The following is a 23,817-nucleotide window of genomic DNA, read 5'->3' as shown; positions in this document are numbered from 1 at the left end:
GTGCTTATTTCTTTGTAGTATCCTTTGCAGAAATACAAAATCTCTTATTCTCACACAGCTTTAATATATGCTTGCAATCTAATTAAGTGAATAATAAAAAGATAACAGGTTTCTGTACATGGGGGTAAGATCCATTCAGAGATTTGATTGCAAAATGGAGGACAGATGTTCAAAAACTCAGTATGGAAACTAAAAAGTTACACTAGATGTTAACAAGTGATTTTAGGGGTGTCATCAGTGTGTGAATAATACATTTATAGCATTACATGACTATATGATGATATGATTCATCATATAGTCAAATTCCTTTGATTATAAAGGTCCATGAAGTGACAGCTCAGGAGTCAGTAGGACAAGCTCTTCTTTTCTTTCCCTGTCATTGACTAATCTTGTGAGCACACTGCAGCACTGTAGGCTTTAGAGAGGAAACTTTAAAGAGATGATGACATTAAAACTCACATACACAATAACCCAGTATCACTGAGCTGGTCTACGGTCAATTATAACTTATGACATGTAGAAACTACATCGCACATTCATTTAAAACTCTGTCCCAACAACTACAAATTACAGACTTAGGTACACTTCCATCCTTTCCCTACATTCTGCTTCCTTATTCCTCAAAGCTAAGCAGGCATGTTTCTTTTCACTTTATCTTCTACTGTATGTTTCATGTCCACTGTATGGCATCCACCAGTCTGTGTAATGTGTGTTTTAACTAGTGGACTTTTTTAGAGATATACTGGGACATCCTGGAAACTAAAATAAAAGAAGACTCCATGCATATACAGTAAAGCACACCACTCACCACTGCACACTTTTCCATTTCCAACAATATCATCAATTAAGATAATCCTCTGTGGCATAATATCCTAAATAATAAAGTTTTAACTGCATTCAGAAAGGCAATCAGGTAGTATGAGTGCCATCCACATAACAGCTCACAAAATGCATGATAATTCATAATGCATGTCAAATTAAACACAGCAGAGAATATCCAGTTCAATGGTTTAACATATTCTAGTTTATGTTAGATGTCTTTTTCTGAATACTACAAGATCAATAACTTGTAATTAAACTGAGTACATGTAAATGCAAAAAAGATAAGCAGTGTTTCAGTAGTACTTTGCTGAGTGCAAATAACCGCTTCCTCAATTCTCTCCACAAAACAAAAAGACCACAAAAGATCAGCCCCCTGTCAGTGTGAAAGTCACAGTCCATTCAATAAGCCACAAAGAAGACATCCTATTGTAAAAGTGGTGAGTGAAACTTGTTTGAATTTGAGCCACTTCGATGAGTTAAAGTGAGCTGAAAATGTGCAATGATTTATTACTAATTCGTTACTCATTGCATGATTTTTATAATTTCTAAAAAACATCAATTCTTATGATTAAAACTGTTGTCTAGTTATGTAGATAATCTACACATGTCCAAGCATCATGTTAATTAAAGTGTATTTTAACTAATAACCATGAAACTGAACACATGTTAATTTGTTGATTGTTTTGCCTACAAGTGAAATTCACCACGTTTAAAAGGTCATTTGATTTTGTTACAACAGAAAAATGATTTCCATCTACATGATCATCACAGCTCTGGTGCCAACGGCTCTGGCAAAAGGTACAGTTGAAGGTAACTGTGTAGTTAATAGCATTGATGTGTTCACCAAAACAACTACAGATTTATTAATGCAATATTTTAGGTAATCTAAAGCAGCTACTATATCACATTATAAGGTTTCATAAGTAATTTGCTAGTGTTTTGTTAATTTGCAAATAACTGAAACCTAAAGGGTTATATTAATATTTAATTATATATATACTATATATTACAATATATATCATATTAGTAATATTCAATGCAAATTATGCTATTGCCTACATGAAAAATGTATAACATTAATTGCAAATACAAATAGGTTAAAAACATTCATAGTAAATCTATGATTTTGAATTGTTGCTGGTAAAAGCACAGGAAAAATGACATGTACGATATATACACAAAGGATATTTTCATTACAATGGTCAGGTATGGTTTCCTTTTACCTAATGAAATGAAATGCTAATTGGTATGTAGCATTTTATTTAAAGTATCTTACATTTTTCGTTGTTTTGTTTCTATCAGGGTCTATGGATTGCAATTTATCTGAACCTACGGGAGCTCAGCAGTGTTTTGGAGCACTTGGGGAGCCATTGATTTTTCACCTGCCTACAAATATAAAACTACAGTTGACAAAGAATGGTGTATGTAACATTTTAAACACAGTACATATGAAAGTGATTGTACATGATAAATACATCAATCACTCTACATGCTTCACCAATGGAACGTTCAAGCTGCATAATGCACGGAAGACAGACTCTGGAGATTACAAGCTGCAAACATATGCATCTGATGGAAAACTGTTGCAAACAATCAACAAGCATCTAGAAATACAAGGTAGGATTTTCAAAAAAGTTAAAATTGTAGTAATGCCTCTCTGAAATAGAAACTGTGGTCAGTACCAGTGTAGACAAAAAATGTCCTAGATCCTGAAAAAGGATTAAAAGACCAACATTAACAACTATATTATTAAAATGAGATTACAACAAAAAAAACATACATCCATATCAAATCTTAAAACTTGGTTACTTAAACAGCAATTTTCTGCAGGTACATACGTATGTATAAACACAGACGGCCCTTCATTAAATGTTGTAAATATCGTATTTGATCTATATATTTGAAATATCTATGAAAATATCCGTAAAATCTGTGAATTTGTTACTAACAACTTATTCCGTACGGTAAAATTTGTTTGAAGTGAATTCAGCTTAAATATATAATTTGTATTTATGCTGTAAAAATGAAAGACTTGAATATATTGAAGACTTTTTAAAATATGTGGATGTGCACTCAGCTGCCAGTTTGTAAAGCTAAAACTAATATAGTCTAATAAAAGAGTCCTGCAATAAATCCTCCCTTCATGAAGGTTATGATGTTCAGTCTTTTGTTGAAACAGGTGTTAATTCAATATTATGGTCATTTTGGAGGCTCTAGTTTGTGTTGCCGTTGAAGTGTATTGCAGATACATTATTGCAGGTGTTTCTGATGTGATATACAATATTGTATGTATATTAAATATTGCATGTAATTTAAATCCTCTATATTTTGATATATTATATCCATGTAGGTATATTACATACATATAGATATACTTTTTAAAAATAGTCTCATATCACTTCTAAAGTTTAAAAGTTTTTGACCACTTGTATTTTTGCTTAGTGGAAATAGTAAGTTTTAAGTCTTAAGTAGTAAGTCTTTTTATTTCATATAGAAACATGCATTGAGAATTACAGGTATCTGCCAGTTCTTACCATCTCAGTAGTCTTTCTGATGAAAAAGTTTTAATACTTGCACTAAACCTAAAATGTTTTAGGCCTCAAGATGTTTTTCTAAAATAGGAATTAAAATAGATATAGATATATACAGAATACACATGAGTTTGCAGAATTGGATGCTACGTTGCATTTGGTACTGCATGTACTGTATATGTGACTATATGTTTGTCTTCCAGCTCCAGTGTCAAAGCCAGCTGTGTCTCAGATGTGTTTGTCACCAGAACAGATGAACATCAGCTGCTCCTCTGAGGGAGACGGAGTAGAGTTCATTTTGACTTTGGACGGCCTCTTATTGATGCAGACCACAGGCCACAGCCAGTCCCTGAGCAACTGGACAGTAAACATGCAGTCACTGGCTGGGAGTAAACCTGAACAAGACAAACCCAGTGTTTCAAATGTTACCATCAGCTTACACGGTCAGCTGACTGGAAACTTGATGTGTAATGTTCGAAACAATGTCAGCAGAGAAGAAACAGTTATCCGTCTTACAAGCTGTAAAGGTAGGAATGATTAAATTCTATTTTTATGTATTTATTCATTTACTATACTATTTTAATAATAACTAATTTATTTGATTCCTTTGGTTGATATAATCTCCTCACTACCATGTCAAGTAAAAAAAAAAGATTTATTAAATAAGAAAAAAGAAAACTTTTCCAGCTTTATGAGACAGGTTGGCTTTTAGATACAGTACATACAGCATGATGCATACGTAGAGTAGCCCTACGGTAGCGCTGACAATGACATCTACGAGATAATCTACATCATCTCAATATCTTATTTGTGTTAATGTTTGTCTTTTCTAGGTTTCATTTCTCACTCCTCTTTCGTGACTGTGGCTGTTATAGCAAGTGCTGCAACTCTACTTCTCCTTTTGGCTCTGTTTCTTGGTATCAAACATTTAAATAAGAAACCAAGACCCATGACTGTTAATGAAGGTAAGACAGATATGTTCTCCAGATTCCCATGTCTTCATCTACCCTCAATCTCACTGAGGACCTTACTGATATTTGTGCAAATGTTTGCCAAATAGGCTACTGTAGTTTTATAGATATTTGAAAGCATCTTTTGAGGTAGCTCTAGCACTACATTCAATTTAGTGTGCCATGAAAATAAATGTGGACCTAAATTGCTTGTATCCATCAAAATTATTTTGATTATTTATGTTACCATTCTGTGGTAGGACCATTGAAAACATGGACTGATTTGACAAGTCTCAAAAGTTTAACCACACAATATTGTTTTTTTTTTCACTTCTTTCAGATAACACTGAAGATGAAATTGTCTACTCAGATGTAAGAGTGATGAAAGATACAAGAAAATCCAGACCCAATTGACATCAAAATGCAACTTTAATTTTAAAACATTATTCATGACCTTGCCTTAGCCTAAACCCTAACCTTAACCAAAGGAATTCCCCCTATATATAATATTTGTTTACATTTTGGAAAATTGGCACCATTAAAAGTATACAGAATTAGCTATTAGCAGTTCCTGTTTGCAATGTACCCATAAATATACAGACAACTATCACAGGATTATTTTGATGACTCTCAGGAAGGTTCTGTAGTTGTAAGGAGGGTCTTTTTGTTTATTTGCGCTAGACATCAATGACAATATCATACTCTGAAAGTTTAAGTCACAAAAATCTAAAAATATGTGTATCATCCATGAACCGTGTTGATAAGCAGGTCAAATGAGTGAACCAAACTACAATGATTAACATCCTGTTGTTTTTACAACACCGCTCACATAAACTATAACCCAGTTTCACTGAGCTGCTACGATGAACTGACACACCACCACGACTACATGAAGCAGCACAGAGATCAAAGTGAAAGTGCAGTCTAGATTTTACATTAAAAAGGCCACATATCTATAAAGAGAGATAAAGCAATGATCCACAGCTAATCATAAAGAAAAAACAAATCTCTCCTCAGTAGCAAAAATGGGATGGATAAACAGATACATTTCCTTGGTCCACAGTCAGTTTTAACTCAAGACCAGTCATGGCTACATCACCCTGTTGTTAAAACGCTCCTCACACAATCAGACAGTACAGACATCTATACCAACCATCCATTATCCATCCATGCCAATTCCTTATTAAAGTGTCATTTGTCATTATGTTTGTGATTTTTAACTGCTGTAGAAAGTTATCACGGTTAGTGTACAAACCTAAATAATGACAGGAACACCTCACATAGTGCATGATCATTCAGAAGAGAATACTTTTCTTAGTGCTTTCCTTGAATCTTTGTTCACTGGCAAGGCGTTGATGACAAATAACCACTTTCTTGATTCTTATCACGCAACAAGACAACTGACAAGAAGAGCATACACCAGCCTGTTACTGATACATTTTCAGGTCAGTCTTCAACAGCCAGGAAGAAGACAACCACATTTTGAAGTGGTATAAAACTAACAACCATATAATAGTGGAAAGGCCATATGTGAAACCAAGCACCCTTTAATTTTTAAGTTTTTTAGGATATAGAAGAAATTTAACTTAAGGTTTTAATGTTAATTTGATTTATGTATTACAGCAGAAGAAAAAGGACTTCTCATCTACATAATCATCACAGCTCTGGCAAAAAGCACATTTCAGTGAATATAGTATATATTATAATAGTATTGTGTATATCGTAGAAAAGGTTTCAGTCGTAGTCATCTGGACACTGTTTTCAGAATCAAGACGTTTCGGCTCCCATCCGGAAGTCATTCCCAATTGAGAATGACTTCGTCTTGATTCTGAAAACAGTGTCCAGATGACTACAACTGAAACCTTTTCTACGATAGAACACTCCTGGACGAATGAGGGACTACACCGTCTTAGTATTGTGTATAGGCCAAAACTCAAATAAAACATTATTGATGCAATATTGTAGGTAATTCAGAACACTCTACAAAGACAATTACAGAATTTAGAAGATTAAAAACTTATTCACACAAAATCTATAACTATGAATTATTTGCTGAATAGTTGTTGATGATACATACACAGGATACTGACAAGCACACACACACAAATTGTGTTAACAGTGGAACATACTATGTAAACATTTGCAAATTTTGTTTCTCACTTGCAATCGAACAGTATATAATGGTGTTGTGCATATAATTCAAATTTTATTAGGGGTTTTTAAAACATATTTAGGCATGTATACTTATATTAATAATTGAACAGTTTTTTAAATATTCAATGTAATATTCTGGATAAATCCTATATAGAGATATTTTATATAATGATTATGAACAGTGAACTATTCCTGTTTATATTCTTCACGTGTGAGTAAAAATCCTGTCCATGCTGGCACAAATATTCACAGTGAGCATACTACTTTTTTCTTTTGATTCTTGAACTACAATTTTAAAATTGCATAATTTGTTTAAGCATTTATGCATTAGATTTTAAATTTAACAGCTCCTTTATTAATGCTTTTATTTTCAGTGATTTATTGTGTTTGGCATTTTGGAAGATTATTAAATAAATACACTGTATAATGAAAACTTTCCTGTCTTCATTTTACCACACAAACCAACATCAAATATAAAGATATAAATATAAAACATACCATGCAACTGGGAAAGGGAAAATGAGTGTTTTGCTCTACATTGATTTGTAATTAGAAATTGGTCATTGATTTAACAATAGAAAAGTGTAGCTCATGGATGACATCTGGAGAATCTGGAATCTCTGGTAGTGACTCTTGTTGCAGTGACTCAAGTCTGAGTTGCAAGTAATGTAGTGATCATCATTGACCACCGGATGGGGCCAAAGGCCATAACCAGATAATGGTTAAGAAAGGAAATCACAATAATCAGTGTATCTTTGGTCACTTTTTGTTCATTTCAGTATGGCTGGTAACTTTCAATCATCAGAGCAGTGTTTCCACCCCAACTGTCAAATCATGGTACAGTCCATTTAACCGCATCAGCTGCAAAGACAAATAAAGAACTTGAACAATAAAATGCAGACCATAGTCAATAATAGATTTGGCCAATAAGAATTACAGTGGAAAGGGGACTGTACACCAATTGAGCATTAGGACTTTAAAGAATAAAAAACAGTATTTTTCCAATTTCTGCTTTGTCAAATAAGCATTCACTAGTAATCAAACGACAGACTTTTCCCTCCCTATATTGACCACAGGGTGGCAACAACATGCAACAAAACACTGCTATCATTACAGACCTTGAAAATCCAATTGGCTAAGACCACTACGCAAGCTCAAATAGGATTGTGGCCAAAATGAAAACAATACTGACTTAAACAACTACAGCAACACACTAATGTTTAAACTGGTTAAATTGTTTTTTGTCGCATTCAAAGTGTTATGTTATACAGTAAGGATTAAAGTTTTTGAGAGACACAGTACCTTCAACATTTATTATCTTTCAGTTTGTAGATAGTTGATTCTGTGTGTACATATACATATATAAATATATATACAGTATATAGATAGATAGATAGATAGATAGATAGATAGATAGATAGATAGATAGATAGATAGATAGATAGATAGATAGATAGATAGATAGATAGATAGATAGATAGATAGATAGATAGATAGATAGATAGATAGATAGATAGATAGAAAGCACAAAGGAGTGTGGTATTGTTCAGCCCACTTCTATGTTGAGAATTGTTTTTTAAAGCCTCTTGTAAAAAGTCCTTTCTTAAAACATTTTGTGGAAAAATAATAATTGTTGATCTTTTTTCATTTTAATTAAATTGGCTGCTCTATTGTTAATAACAATTAATGTTAAGTGTTGTTAATTAACACTTAATAGGCACTAACACAAGGTTTCCTGCATCACTTTCTTGGTCAACTTATTTTATCATGTCAGACAACAATGACAGATGTCACTTAGTTATCACTAGAATAACCAACTCACCACGTTTGCACTGTCAAGAAACCTCTTATTCTTTAAGCTTCATGGACGAAAGTGTCTGTCACTCTTTGGGCAGAAGGAGTAACTGAGGAAGAGAGACAATGCAGCTCCTCTGAAGCTGCATTGTCTCGTTCATTGTCATGTTCAGGCTGCAATCTTTTTCACTTGTTCATTGACATGCTTTCTTGTCTACTGTCTCTCCAAATGTGCTTTTTAATATCTTAATATGCATTACAATTACACACAGAATATGCTGAGTGGGCAGCCTTCACAATCCACATCACATCATCCATCAGTGCTTTTGCATCAACTTGCCCTATAAGTGTCCTTCTTACATGGAATAAAATATACTAAAATAAACAACATAAACCTGTAAACTTGGACTATTATCTTTCATTCATACAGTACCACCTTACACCCCATCAACTCTCTCTCTCTCTCTCTCTCTCTCTCTCTCTCTCTCTCTCTCTCTCTCTCTCTCTCTCTCTTTCTCGAAGATTTGCTGTCATATCTGTGGTTGCATGTTTCCAAAGGGGGAATCCCATTGACCGCTACAATCGTCACTCAACTATCTGTCTTTCCATTAGTACCATCCTACAATACATGGCAACCCTTACCTACAGTCACAACATTTAAAACTGACTTTACACTTAGGTCACATGGAATAACACTTATGACTTTCCATAAGAAGGAGGGCTTCCCCTATTGCCTGATGCCCCTGCATTGAGAACATGTGGCCTGGGAATATTTGGGTTACAACTGCAGCAGTCAAATGAGTTGGCCTTGATTTGGAGAATGACTCCATTTACTTTTGTCTGACTGCATGCTGCTTCCACAGCTGCAGCTTTTATCCTCCATTCAGGCTCAGGATTTTATTGTATAGGTCTGGCACACAGCCAGATGAGAGAGCGGAACACAATCCGAGCACATTCAGTGGGTAAGATGAGAAAATAGTATGGTCCCCTTTCTTATAGTAGGATACCCCTCAGTTTAGAAATGTATGTCAAGGTAAAATCTTGGAATTTTTTAAAAGCTTATATTCTTTAACTAAAACACACTACAAGGAAACTGAAGCTGTATTCACTTTGTTAGCAGCTGTGGACAAAGGCCACATCCTGTGTCTCAATTCCATAATATAAACAAAACAGTGTACAAATCTAGAAAGTATAATACTTTGACAGGTAAGATGGCGCTGATGTAAGATAACAGGCTGCCAACTTGTGTATATATTATCAGCTGTGTACATATTGTTGTGTGTATATGGCAGCAAAAGCTTTTAATTTTAATGCAAATGACAAGTTAAGTCCCTCGACCTTGTAAGAACAACCTTGTAATAAGAAGAAGACTTTACAGTGCAGGGATGGTTATGAGACAGTCATACGCAACTTTTGAACACTATGGCTGATTTAAAATTTGAAAACGTCATACAGCGCTACACAAGTGTGCCAAATACTGGAGTATTATATTTCTTAATTTTCTGAGCTGTAGCACCACAGTCTGCTCTTTTTTTCAGCTTTGAGAAGCATCTTAATTTGCATTGTGTGTTTTGTGCACTTCACTGGGGGACATAACAAGAAATGCACAGGTGTATCGAATAACGTTTATGACGACCAGTAAGCCTTGCCAGCCCTCCCTTAATGGCTTGCAGACTGTAGTTAATTAATTCCACCTGTGCTTTCCCTGCTGTGTTAAAAGTATCCATCAACACCACATTTAGATTCGAGTGATTTTAAAAGTAGGCCAATTTGCATGAACGTCACACTCAAAAGATGGTTAAGATTAAGTAGCATGCAGAAACAAATAGCTAACTAACGTTAACATGCTACTTAAGTTAGTAACGTACAGTGCATATAATCTGTTTTTACCTATTTTATACAGTCTATGGTTTTTACAGCAACAAATAGCATAAGGAATTATAATTTCAAATAAAGTAGTCACATTACAGTGACTAATCCCAGTAATGTTCAATTGAGCCAACATGTTTTACAGGTAGTTGGATGAGAGGACCGACATCAATTGCGTCTCTGTGGCTTGGGGGAAGAGGAGGTGGTTAGCGTCTGCCAAGATAATAATAGGCCTTCAAATAACTCCAAAAACTCGTATTTAAATGTTGTGTCTTCTTAGCTGGCTACCTAGCTGGAATCACCTGGGTTTTGTTCAAAGATGGAGGCTGTGTGAAGCTGCAAGGACAGTACTTCAGTACGTCACCGGGGCTAAACTAGCCGTTGATGGATTAGCCCCAAAACAAGACACCACACACATTATTAGACTATTTCCACCAACATATTACCACTAAACTTTTTTGGTTTTGATAATATGAAAGGAGAGCATATTGAATGACTGAGTAAATACAGAACACAGGAGGAGAGGTGAAGTTCATCAGGAGCGCGTTGCTCGAAACCCTCGAAATCTCGTCTATGTTGGCATCCAACCACCATAACCCAACGCCTTTAACTTGCTAATTTATACTGCATTTATAATAATGATAATAATAATAATAATAATAATAATAATAATAACAACTTTTATAATAATAATCTTATGTACAGTATATCGCACCTTTCAAAACAAAGTTACAAAGTGCTTTACAGTAAAAACAAATAATGAAAGTAAATTAAATCCAAGTGAGTTTTAAGAAGATATTTAAAAGAGGATACTGAGTTCCACAGCTGAAGGACAGACAGCAAAGGTCCGGTCATCTTTAGTGACATGTCAATATTTTGGAACCATTAACAGGGCCCTGCCAGAGGATCTCAAGCAGCGATAAGGCTCATGGGGAGTTAGCAGATCACAGATTTAGGAAGCAACCTGACCATTCAAGGCTTTAAAAATGAGCAGTAAAATCTTAAAATCAATTCTAAAACTCACTGGTAACCAGTGAAGGAGAGCAAGGATTGGTGTGATATGGTTGCTTCTCTTAGTACCTGTTAAAAGTCTGGCAGCTGCGTTTTGTATAAATTGCATTCTTTGGATGTTTCGCCTGCTGATACCAGAATAAAGTGCTTTGCAATAGTCGAGTCTGTAAGAGATAAAGCATGGATGACCTTTTCTAGAACTGCAGATGAAAGGAATGACCTAATCTTGGTTAAATGTGTCAGTTGCACAAAGCAGAAATGCATCACTTTAGTCACCTGAGCATCCAAAGACAATTCTGGGTCAAAAAGTACACCTGGGTTATGGGCCTCTTTTTTAACATTATTAGATAAGGCACAAGACAAGACGAGAGATTGTAAATGCTGCTAGTGCTGGGGCCAGAAGGGGTAATTATAATTATGTCTAATTTGGAGTCATTCAACTGCAGGGGATTTTTGGACATCAAATTCAGCAAGGCAGGACATAATACAGAAAACATAATAATAATATTAATATGATAATAATAATGACCATGTATGCTGCACTTTGCACAGAAAAGGCAAAGAATTAAAGGAAAACACTAACTTTGAATGAGTAGATGGAGAGATTTGAAGAAAAGAGGAGAAGGTGAACTGCATCTGAGCTGTGGCTCTGCACTGAAACCCGATGAACTGGATTATAAAATAATTCATACACTCATTTGTTCAGACATGTCATGATAATATTTCTATGACACTGGAAAGATTAAGTCTATTATACTGAACTCATAATAATGCCTAGATCACAGAGGAAGAAATGTTCACTAACACATTGTCAGGCCGCTGTTGAAACAATAGTGGATGCACTGGTTAACCTTCCTTCAGGGCTATTAAAGCAAAAGGTGATACTTCTCAGGGTCATCCTTGTTGTTTTGTTTTCATGGCAACCTCTCAACAATCCCTGCCTGTTAATGACATCAGAGGTCAAGGTGCAGCAATTGGTCAGCAGATACCATCGAATTCTTTCTGCACACCTCTCCTCCAACAATGTGTACTTCATGAGCCAAGGTTATGGCAAAAAGTTTCCAAACTTCCATCTGTCTTCCTTATCGGAAACTTCTCCACCAATCAAAACAGGCCAAACCTCTCCAAACCCTCCACTTGGAACACATTAGCTGTTAGTTTCTTCTCAACTGAAAATAAGATAAAGGAGGGTCAAGGTCTGTGAACATTGTAATTAATGTTGGAAAGAGCAGTAGCCAGCTTGTTCTCAGTCAAACTCTCAGGGTCACTCAGACAATGAAGGCTCTTATCTCCCAACAATTGCTCCTTGGTCAATGAAGTAAGTGAACACCCTGACACGCCCAGCTAAGAGGCACTTAGATTGTGAAATGCCTGTAAGTAGTTAAATATAATAAAAATGAATGATTAAAAACAGCCTTGGAGTCATCACTGCCCTTGAATTAGAAAGTAATCTTGAAACAAAACTTAAATTTAGTTGGTCAAAAACACTGTTTTATAATCTAATTTACTTTTTAAATGTTTCTACAACAAACCTCAAAGCTTTGCCACCCATTATAACTGTTCATGGTCATTACCCAGCCTGAATTGCAATTGAATAAAATGGTCAAGTAAGCATTCATGTCAGTGTAGAACACAATGGGTCCAGTGTAGTCTCTGTCCAGAAAGGGAACCACTTTGATGCACAAGCAGAACCTACCGGAAAGTATTGTGTCATTGGGATTTCAGAGTAACAAGCCAGTGAATGAATTCACATCCCGAATGGTCCCATGGTGCACAAGAGGAATGAGACATTATGTAGCTCAGTAGGCCAAGTGGGATAGTCATTTAGACAAGCCCACACACGTCTGAAAGTGCATGACACACACACAATCATGCATGTACAAACACACATACACATGTCCAAATATATGCATGACATGTTCATGTAAGTAAATAGATACACGTGCATACCCAGTGTTTTGAGGAAAAACATGTTCTCTTATATGCAGTTGCTCTCTCTCACTCACACACACAACCATACACACACGCCTCTTTTAAGCCCCTGGCCATGGAAACCATGGAGATGCCAAGCAAACAAGTGCACTCATTTGGAAGGCAGCTCGCTGGCTTCCGTTTATGGGAGCTACTGTACCAAGCTGCTGTGTCAGGCCTATGATGGGACAGCATACAGACCTGACTCAACCATTAAACAACAGTAAGGGTGGTGAGGTAATTGACATGGATATATTTGCCCTAGATTTACTTTACTTACTTTATGTGCTTATTTGAAAAGTAGAAGATTAATGCTACACAGATTAAAGAGCAAGTTAAACAAATTACCTACAGCAGCCCACTTGTGTTTTGATTCATAATAAATATATCCGATAAATAAATATATAAATAAAGTCAGGAATAGAATTTAAGGATTTACATTGTCAATTTCCTAGAATCCATCTTAAATGCTGCTGGCTAGTGATGTTACATGGAAATGCCTTGGATTAGCATTAGGAGGCTAGCAAAATTTCAGTTTTGGATGGATTTGATCCCTTAAATCCACACACCACTGTTGCTTCCAACAGCCACTGGCTTTAATAGAGCTATTTTCATGCTGTGTTGTCTAATTTTAACTGACAATGTGCTCACGTACTATATAATACTGCAGACCAGGATACTTGGCTTGTGCTAAGGAATCGTAGCATCAATCTTTGGTCTATTTGAAGCACTTTTCTGCCCCATTATGGGCCTCAAGTTGTTATTCTGATTGTTTGGTTTGAGCTGTGGAAAATGCTCTGCCTTTTGATAGCCAAACCAACACAGAGGATTGTTTTTATCTTCCTGTTTGACTTATTTTCTCATAGTTGAGGCAGCTAGACTTGATGATTGAGGATGAAAAATGTGATGATATAACAACTACACTCTAATTTTCAGTAATTTGACCAATGTCAGTGGCTTTTTAGTAAACTGCATGGTCTCTCAGAGGATCTCAACTTTATTACTTTTTGTACTTCTCTCTATTTGATGACCTTACCACTACATACAGAAACCTCTAAATGGCTTGATGTAAAATTAGAGCAACCAAGTGAAGTCCAATCCTTTTAAAGAATATGTTTGAATTTAAATTCTATAAGCAGCAGTGAGTTTATTGAAGTGCTTGTTCTCTGTGGTAAGCCAGATGAAGCTGTAAGACAAAAACCTTCTATATTTTAACCATGCCACTGGTTTTAAATGGACATTATGGCTCCTGGAATATAATTACAGAAGATGCTCTGCACATGAAGATGTCCATGTAGATGATCAATAATTCAAACTTTGAGTTATGTGTTGGTTCTCTCTCTGTAAAAGCTTTGTCCTTACAAGAGGGTTAAGACTTGCACAGAAAAGTTTGCAAAAATCCTGTAGATACTGCATCGGCACTGCAGAAGCCACAATGTCTTGGATTCAGTGTTTTAAGGGAAAATATCATAAAAAATTAATTTTCACTTCTACTTTCAGGAACAGTACACACCATCATCATCATGTCTCAGTCCTGAGCAAGATGTAGACTGGTAAGAGATAGTATATCCGTGTAGCAGTGTGCAGACTAAAGAGCTACATTTATAAACCTGAGCTAAATTTATAAACCTGAGCCATCAATAGTTCCACTGAGCGGAGTTGAACACCTGCACTAGCAGGTTTATGTCCATGCATGTGAAAATGCAAGGAAAGTTTCTGTGGCATTGGACATATTTATGTGTGTATCAGTACTCTTTACATGAGTGTGTGTTAGAGAATGGAGAGAGAGAGATGAACTACTGTAATACTACTGCTGTGTAACTCAGATGTATTGCCACTGCTCATCTGCCAACCTGGTCCCAGACCTATGAATTGTTGTCCACTTCTCAGATTACTTCTCATCTGCTTGCTTTAATCGATACTACTTTATTCAACTGATAAATTAATTCAATAGATTTCATGCATATCATCTTCCTGTTGGTATGATAAAGTGCTGTATTTTACCAATAAATCACCTTTTGAAGTGAATATCACTTGAGGGAGAAAGACAGAACACACAGAGACTTCTTCTCCAGGGCATCAATCAGCAGCACAGTGAGACGGTGCATCTGGACAACAGATCCTGCTCCCATTCATCTACATTTATTGCCAAGGACCTGACTAGCTGGTGGAAACTAAAAGTGCACACCAGCGGGATGTGCATACTGTATTGTGTGAATATGGAAATATTACCATGTAAATTGTTATAATGTCCAATGTACTACAACTGAAGCAACTGCAGAACTGTACACACATACAAGCTTGTATATATGTCTTTTTTTGTTTCTGACAACAAATATATTTTAAGTTTTCTGTCCCTGCGCGATGTTTGTTCAGTGTTTTCATTTCTTGCAAGGTATATCACATAAAGATAAAGAAGATAAAGTTGTCTATAGACTACGGACCCCATTGCTTGTGAGCTCTTGTCCCTGTACCTTAGTTAATGCCTAACCTGTTATACTGCTATTTATCTGATCCTTTATTCTAGCCAAGTTTTGACAAAACCCACAGTTTGACATTTGAAGTTATTTTGTCATCATTATGACAGCCTGATTTCAACATTGAGCCTGTCGGTGCATTTCAGCAATTTTGAGAAACAAGAGACAACTTTAGTATCATGTGCTGTGCTCCCTTAAAGATATTTTTCTTGGTGGGGTGGGATGGCCTCTGAAATAACATTTAGATGAGGTAACATTAAACCTCTGCCCTAAAACTAATCAATATAAATGAAATTCTGTTGGCTGGGTGGCTGCCAGCTACTCAGGGCAGGGCCCACAATGGCAACTCAAATGATAGCTGGAAAAACTGGTGAGCTTTACCACTTCACTCAGAAAACCTGTGGCTCCAAAAGTAGCACTCATGGGTCAAAAACCATTTGCAAATAGCTCTTCGTATTTGTTTTAGATTATACTATGATGATAAAGCACTTTAAAGTTAACTTGATATACTTCTTCATGTTTGACAACCTATGTGACACAATCTGGGCCTTCATGGTCCATTGAGCCTCACCTACTTTTTACTCCAAGTAGGCTAATGGACTTTCCCAGCTGCAAATCTCAATTTAGTGCAGTGAATTGGAAGATGAACATGAAATCTTCACCCTTGAATGCACATGAAGAAGCTTTTAAGCTCCAATTTTGAGTCATAAGTCTGAATGTGGAGATGAGCTCATGTTTGCTAGTCACATGGTGTAGTTGCATGGTTTCATGCGGGCGGTCTGTAGAAAACCCCCACACATCTGGGGATGGATCGAACATTATGTCATATTAACAACTATAATTACACAATCCCTGTCATTTACACAGGGGTGGATTACTGTAAACTCAGTGTGTGTGAGTGGATGGTTTTTGGTGTTCTCAGTGTACTTCTTTTTATGAACTGTTCACATTTGGTTTGTTACTTTGAAAACCAAGCTTTTTAATAGGTTTTATGGACTTATTTTGCACAACTTCTTGCCTCTGGTGTAAACCCATCCTGTAGAAATAAAGTCAATTAAACCTGATAGAAAGCATAGTTTATGGCATTTCTTTCTGTACTGTGATATTCTTCATTTTTTTATGAAGTTGTGAACACAACATTTACATATCATATCATCACTTATGGTGATGATATGGTGTCTTTTTTTAAGCTTTTGGTTAAGTTTTTGGTCTCCACCAACTCCCTGCTAAATGTTCCACTATGTTTACCAGCTAACCGCTAACTTTGTCTGACTGATGTTTGGTGCTGAGCAGGTTGCGTACAGCGGGGTTTTAAAGCTTTTTCACTGATAACAGCTGCCTCCCATGGCTGAAAATTATGCTATGAGGGCCGGACAGCTAAACAATGAGTTGAAAGGTGAAAACAAAAAATATGTGTAACTGCCTCTGAAGCCTCAGTGAAAACTTGAATGTTGGTCCAGATTCATTTATGGGTTTCAAGATCTGCTGTCCAATCCCACTCACCAGCTGGGCTAGCGCTCAGTTTTCTGGACTCATCTGTGCTCACAGTCACTCACCTTGGTCAAGCTGAAGCTACATTTCATGGTTTCAGCAGAGCATGAAATGTAGCATGTAGAACGAAGTGCAGCACAAAAAGGGCAGTACAGCATGATAAGTTTCAGTTATATTTAAAATGGCGTGAGTATTTATGTTTTTATAAAATGACTGTGTTTTATTTGGTCAAAAACCTGTTTTGATCAGCATCTATAACCGAGTGGCAGCATCTATAACCGAGTGGTCTCAGGCTTTTGCTGAAAGCTGTTTATGTCTCAGAGGGAAAAAAATAGTGGTGACACTGTAAGATGGTCAAAACATAAAAAAAAGTTTCCTAAACAACACATCACAAGCAGGAGTTATATTATTTATTTAATTTTAACTGTTCAAGTTAAGAGATGAATATTGTCCTGGCTGCCAGTGTTTGTGTGATCCACACTGTACAGCCAAAGCCAGCAATACAAACAACTCCAGCAGACAGGCTGGACCCACCTCTCTCTGTCTCTCTGATAGAATTATGGCTCTTCTTGCTCTATACTTAGACCCTCAGACGATTGTATCTTCAGTCCATCTGCTTAAAGAGGTCCAGAATGAGTTATAGGGAAAGGCCTTTTTCACTCAGTTAAAGATGTCTGGGAAGGATGAAGGACAAAAAGGGGGGAGAGAAAGAGAAATAAAGAGAAATCTCGCTTTCTCTTTATTTGAGAAAGGGAGAGAGAGAGCTGGCACTTGTATCTCACAGTGTTTGTCCTATAGTGCCAACGGCTGTGGAACTTTTCAGGCAGTCACTATGGTATCCGCTGAAACACGTAGCTACTTCTTGTTCGGGTATTGTCGAGGTAGAGAGGGGGTATGTGAAGAAAAGTGTGTGGGAATGTGTGTGCTTTACTTGTGTCATTAAAAGTACAGACAGGAAGAAATGAAGAGAAGCAAAGGAAGTATAAAGGAGAATGCCCAATGGGTAGGATGCAAGACAAAAAGAGAAAGACAGACAGGGAGACAGAAAAAAGAGGAATTGGCCATCTGTTTACATTCTACTGCTTTGGTTGGCTTGTTGTGATTGGTTCAGTTTAATTGGGCTTTCCTGTTTCCTGTCCCTATCTCTCTAACTGACCTAAATGTCCCAAATTAAGACTTGAGAGGGCAGAGATGTGTTGCATATGTCTAATACTGTAGCTAGCTCTTCTTGGTGACTGAATGATGGCCTCTTTCTCCATTTATACTCTTTAGAGTAAACAAAAGACCTCAGAGGGGATTCCTTCTCTGCATTACATGACTGTAAAATAAAATGAGTCTTCTGGCAGACTGACTTTGTAACTCTCTTCCAACACCAGCTTACTTAAGTCATTTCTTGTTTTTGTATCTTTGGCAGTGTGGATTCTGTCACAGTCTAATCAAATTGGCACAAACTTCCAAACACAAATTTCACGTTGTCGACACAATTTCCAAACACATTATATTTCTACACAGCATAATGGACTTGCCATTTTGTACTGTTTTCACGTAAAACTATTAGCTCATAGTTCAATGTAAGCAGTTTAATTTCGGGGCGTGGCAGCTAACCTAAAGTACTCAGAGAGCGCATACCTCTGTCAAGGCAGCCCAAATAACATAAATGTGTCATTACTCTATTTTAACACTAGAACATATTTTGATATGTTTAATCTTAGCATCAAAATAGTGATAGACATCCTTGAGATACATGTGCCAGACTGTTTTTCACTCAAGTTAGTTCATGAGAAAATAACAAGTGTTCAAAAGTGAATTACTTGTTCCTAGGCCCATGATCTTACATTCCATCACATTTTATTGAAATCTGTCAACACAGTTTTAAGATATCCCGCTAAATCAGGCAAACAATTGAGACTTAAAATATAACCTCCTCTGTGAAAATAAAAATAGCTCAAGTTAGATCAGGTTATGCGGTGGTAAAACACTCTAAAACACAAAAACAACTTGACAATTTGGGTGAGAAAGTAATTTGGGTCACCACAGATGAAGGCAAATATATTTTGCCAGTCAGACCCCTAGTTAGATACACTTGTCTTCTTCACATTATCCATTTTGGGAAAACTTTATTTCTTGCATGTTGTACTGATTTTGCACACTTTTGCAAACAGTGAACCCCTCGTTGTGGCAGCATCAGTGACATTTTCTTTCCACCAGCCTATTCAGGAGCGCCTGCTCATTTTCCTCACAATAATTTATTGCTCGTCTGAGAGCCGAGCAACTCCTGTGAGGTCATCGTGTGGGTGTCTCAAGATCAGGGACTGTCTCTTTCTAAATCCCCTTCCAATGAGAATCAAAGCAAAACTCAATCAAAGCTTCATCCCTTCACCAGGCCAACCAAAACATTAGGAGGATCAAGGGACTTCCAGTGATATACAGAAAAATCATTGCAAACAAACCATGAGGGTACTGTATACAAACTGTTCACCTTTTCATCCTTGTGTGTAGATTTTGTCCTCATTGAAGAAATACAAGAATACACACACGTGCATCTGTAAATAAAGACAAAACACAACCCCCTTCAGACTTTATAAGTCGCTCTTGCAATCTGCCTAGTAGTACCTAGTAACATTTCCACAACATTTTTTTACATGGTTCAAGTGTGAGTAAAAGCAGCCACATTCAATCTACCTCACAAAGTGTGCATCATGAGGGACAAGGAAATTATGCTTTAAAAGCTGCTTTTTTGCATCACAAAAATTATTTTGAAGCAGCAGATTTCACTCTGAAGAAACTTCTGCAGGCTACACAAACACAGTGCATTTGTAAAAATGGCCAGAAATTGGTTTGCCATCAAAATAAGACAAATGTTCTAACGTGTCTCCTAGTTGTGCCAAATATTGTGCAAACACTGTGGCTCTATCTGTAACAGTCTTGTCACGTTTGAAGGGAGTCGACAGTGTACTTTTCCATAACAGTGTGGAAAGCGACAAGTCTTTAATAACAGATAGACGAACCCAGCAATGTTAACCACTCCATATCTGAGAGGAGCAACACTCACAGACTCTCCAAGGTTCATAGCATACAGCAAGGTCATAATTTTTCCTCCTCCTGCTGTGCACTACATGCAGTAACTTTTTTGTAACATGTGAGGTCATAAAAACAAAATTGCTGGCATTGCTGTTTCACTTACACCAAAGCCATTAGAATGGAACTTGGTTACAAATCTGTCAGCCCTTTAATATACACTAAACTGCCAGTGTTATTATAAAGCTAAACTGAAGATTGTCTCCAGTCTTTCATCATCAAACAAACGCTCCTCTAACAGAGGTTCGTCTTATACCCTCTAAGAACCTTTACTGTTATAAATTAAGGTTTTGTGTGTTGCTTTGATACTATGGGTCTTTTGAGTTATGGTACATGTCTTTAATTTATATCTGAGGAGGAATGGCTAGAATGCTGCTCTGCTGTAAAGTCTCTTATACCAAGGCACTCATCCAGGAAGACAAATCACAGCTGTCACAGACAACAGGTTGGTACCGTATGGACCCACAGATCAGGAATGAACAGTATGTGCCAAGAAGATAGGAGGTGCACAGATAAAAGAGAGAAAATATAGAGATCAGGTATTTTTGATTTGGAAACAGGTTTTCTTTTCAACAGAATAGTTTGTCGGTGAGCATCATTGTGATATAAATTCATTGTTAATTGCAAGAAAGATGTACAGAAAGTCAGTGGGGCAGAAGACAGGAGATAGATGAATGACAGATAAAGAAAGTGGGAGAGAAAGTGACGAGAATGAGAAAAGGAAACTTAAGCAGTAGATCCCACATGATGGTTAGCTATATCAGCAAAAAGAGCTGTCAGACACCCAAATCAAGTCCTGGAGCAGCATACACTGTGTCAGCATTCTTACCAAAGAGAATGCAGAAAGATGATGCTTTTGTCTGAAAGGCTTTTTAAGAGGAGATGGATTAAGGCAGAACTATGTGTGAAGACTGTCAAGTTAAATTGGGTCAATCTGACTTGATTAAATAAAGATAAATGTTAATGTTGCAAATGCAAATGTTATTTATGAGGATTTTTCACCAGGTATTTTTGCACTGTATAGAGCTATTGAGTCTGATCTAATGTGTCAGCAAACTCACTGTGTCAAGGCCATGTTTATGCATATTTATAATGATCTTTTGTATCCCCTATAAAAAACAATACCTTTTTTTATTGACTTACAAGATAACACATGAATGTAAACAGCAAAGAGAGGGATGATTGTTTGTGTGTGTACGTGGAGATGAATCAGAGAAAGAGCAAGCAATACAGTTAACCTATTCACTTCTTCATTCAGGCCAATGTGAAGAATTTGAATTTGGTTAGCTTGGTTGGTGGAAACTGCTTAGTCAGTGCTCAGAGATGCGATGGACACTGCAGCAATCAGCAGAGCAAAGCAAGCTATGTTTCTGAGCAACTTCATGTGTTTATCTTTAAAGTGGACTAAATGTTTATAGATGTGAGAGAAGCAAAGTCTCGGGTTCTCTCTCTTTATCTCTCATTGCCTCTGTTTTGCCTACACTTCACTCTGTGATTCTGTTAAGTGAAGTTCTTCCACACCAAATTTTAGGTTGTTTCATATTTACTTCACAAACTGTAAACTGAAGTACAATAAATTATGTGCCATTTTCACTTTCACAGAACTCTTCCCAGTAAACTAATCCAAACTGTAGAACGGACACATATAAACCCTTTATCTTGATTATACAGAATACTCCTAAAAAATGGATTTCTGGATTTTGCCTGTAGCACAATAATAAAGATGTACAACTACTGTACATTATGTTAAGTTTGGGACTGACAGCACAATACGAGTGTCATGCATATGGAAAACATTAGCAAATGTGAGTAATGCTGATTACACAAAACACTTGAGAGAGGAGTAACTAACTGTCGGTCCAAACACAAGCGCTTTGTTTACTTCTCCATCTCTCTCTTGCGTTCTTTCCCTCAGCCCTGTTTATTTCTCTCACCCTGATTTCTCTCACAGCTCACTTAAAATCTGCTCGCATTCATGATGGTTGTTGAATGAGTTATTACTGAAGGTGCAAAGTCATTTAAGGGAGTATGGGTTGGCCTCTCGCCTCCTGGTTTTGATTACAAGAAGTCTCTTGACTGTGCCATGTAACTGCAAATATTACAGTTTTGACATTCTGCTCTGGTGCCGATGCACATACAGCAACATGAGAAGCTACAAACGTGATGAAAATCAACACATTTACAATGCAAAAAAACATCACTACAAAGTATGAGAATATTTAAGCACCATTGGCCATTTTCCCAGACAGGCATCAAGCCTTCTTCTTGGCTGAAGTGCCCTTTTAAACCGAAATGCTCAAATTGGCTTTTTCTGATATGGCTTGTAATAGTATCACATTAAATCGAGCCTTATATAAATGAATAAATTAATTGATTTCCTGATTTGAGTTACTACAGGACTAAATGATGGTTTAATTAACTTAATTTAACTTTTACAGATTAAAGGTGGGGTATGCAATTCTAATCCAATATACGTCTTTTTGTCAAATTCAGTGAATATCTCCTCACGGTCCGCTAGCTGTCCGTTTGGTGTGTGTACACTGAAAAAAACTCTTGTGTATTTACGCTGGTGTGCCGGCTCTGGGAAACCGTCTCGCACTCTCTGGCTGTTAGCTTCACAGAAGCAACTGCAGCGACAGTTTGCTAACCCACAAAAGCTAACGCTAGTTACATTACTTGTTGTGTCGTTATTCGCTCTATATCATGGTATTTGTCATGGTATTGGATTTCTACAGAATCGCATACCCCACTTTTAATGCTGTCTGTCAGTGGAGATGTATGGATTATGTAGACTGCAGCATTTCATAGAAGACCTACAAGAACAGCGAACTGGACAAGTACTTATTGACAGGAGCAATCCACTTAATAATTCAGATTAAAACTAGCTTGCATGACTGTTTTTTACTTGTACAAATATACACTGTTGTCTTTTCTCCAAGTCCTTATCACTATAAGGATTTTCTGTTTGTAAAACACTTTTGCTGTTTTGTCAGTTTTTACTTGTCTGATTCAATCAAATGTTGGTCTTTTTATAATGCCATCCAGGTTTTCTGAGCTTCATTAGGACAGTGATGTCTGCATGTACTCTCACAAATGAGGACTAAAATAAATGGATGAAATCAGTCTAATTTAACTTAGTCCAGAACTCCACAGTCAAGTTACTATACTTAAAACCATGTAAGATGTGTTTCAGAAAGCTACTTTTAAAACAAAGGTTAACAAAATTAAGGCTTACTCCTGGTTTATCTGTCCAGAAACATGCCCCACTAGTTGTAGTTTAATGAACAGAGGTAGACTTTGTGTATATTACCTCACACCCTGAATTTTTAAAGTACAACTGTTCTAAAGATAAAAAAAGCACTTCTTGATGTGGCCAATAAAGTCGTCTGAGACGCAACACTTTGAAAACATGAGACCGGGTTTTATGTCCTGACAATTTTATGCTCCGATTTAAGGCCTGTGTGAAGTGGATGTCTGAGGATTTAGGTTGCAAGATACACATATTTCAGCCTGGTGGTCTTTCAGTGTGTGTTATGGAAAAACTGCCATGTCAGAGCTGGGGTGTAAAACTAAGACAAATTGATCCCCTTGTGTTTTTCACAGTGCAGCTCTTGAAATTTTTGTGGGAAATCCTGCAGTTAAGACCAGTAAAGAATGTGAACGATCATG

General features: G+C 36.7%; 1 protein-coding gene and 1 long non-coding RNA gene across 3 annotated transcripts; both read left to right on the top strand.

Moving 5' to 3' along the window:
• Window positions 1-1,209: 1,209 nt before the first annotated feature.
• On the top strand, window positions 1,210-2,244 carry LOC122888711. 2 transcript variants are annotated; one of them, XR_006380765.1, is made up of 3 exons: window positions 1,210-1,259; window positions 1,562-1,632; window positions 2,125-2,244. It is a non-coding gene; the product is annotated as an uncharacterized LOC122888711 (long non-coding RNA). The 2 variants fall into 2 exon arrangements; XR_006380764.1 differs by having other exon boundaries at window positions 1,211-1,259; window positions 1,562-1,620; window positions 2,125-2,237.
• Window positions 2,245-2,270: 26 nt separating this feature from the next.
• On the top strand, window positions 2,271-6,024 carry LOC122888777. Its single transcript, XM_044223618.1, has 4 exons — window positions 2,271-2,439; window positions 3,557-3,880; window positions 4,187-4,318; window positions 4,644-6,024. Exons 1-4 carry the CDS (start codon window positions 2,271-2,273, stop codon window positions 4,715-4,717), a joined length of 699 nt encoding a protein of 232 aa, XP_044079553.1. The 3' UTR covers window positions 4,718-6,024.
• Window positions 6,025-23,817: the final 17,793 nt, after the last annotated feature.

The sequence above is a fragment of the Siniperca chuatsi genome, linkage group LG14 (assembly GCF_020085105.1).
Source record: "Siniperca chuatsi isolate FFG_IHB_CAS linkage group LG14, ASM2008510v1, whole genome shotgun sequence".
Classification (NCBI taxonomy): domain Eukaryota; kingdom Metazoa; phylum Chordata; class Actinopteri; order Centrarchiformes; family Sinipercidae; genus Siniperca; species Siniperca chuatsi.
Note: the sequence above shows the minus strand (reverse complement) of the source record. Positions and strands in the feature narration are given on the sequence as shown.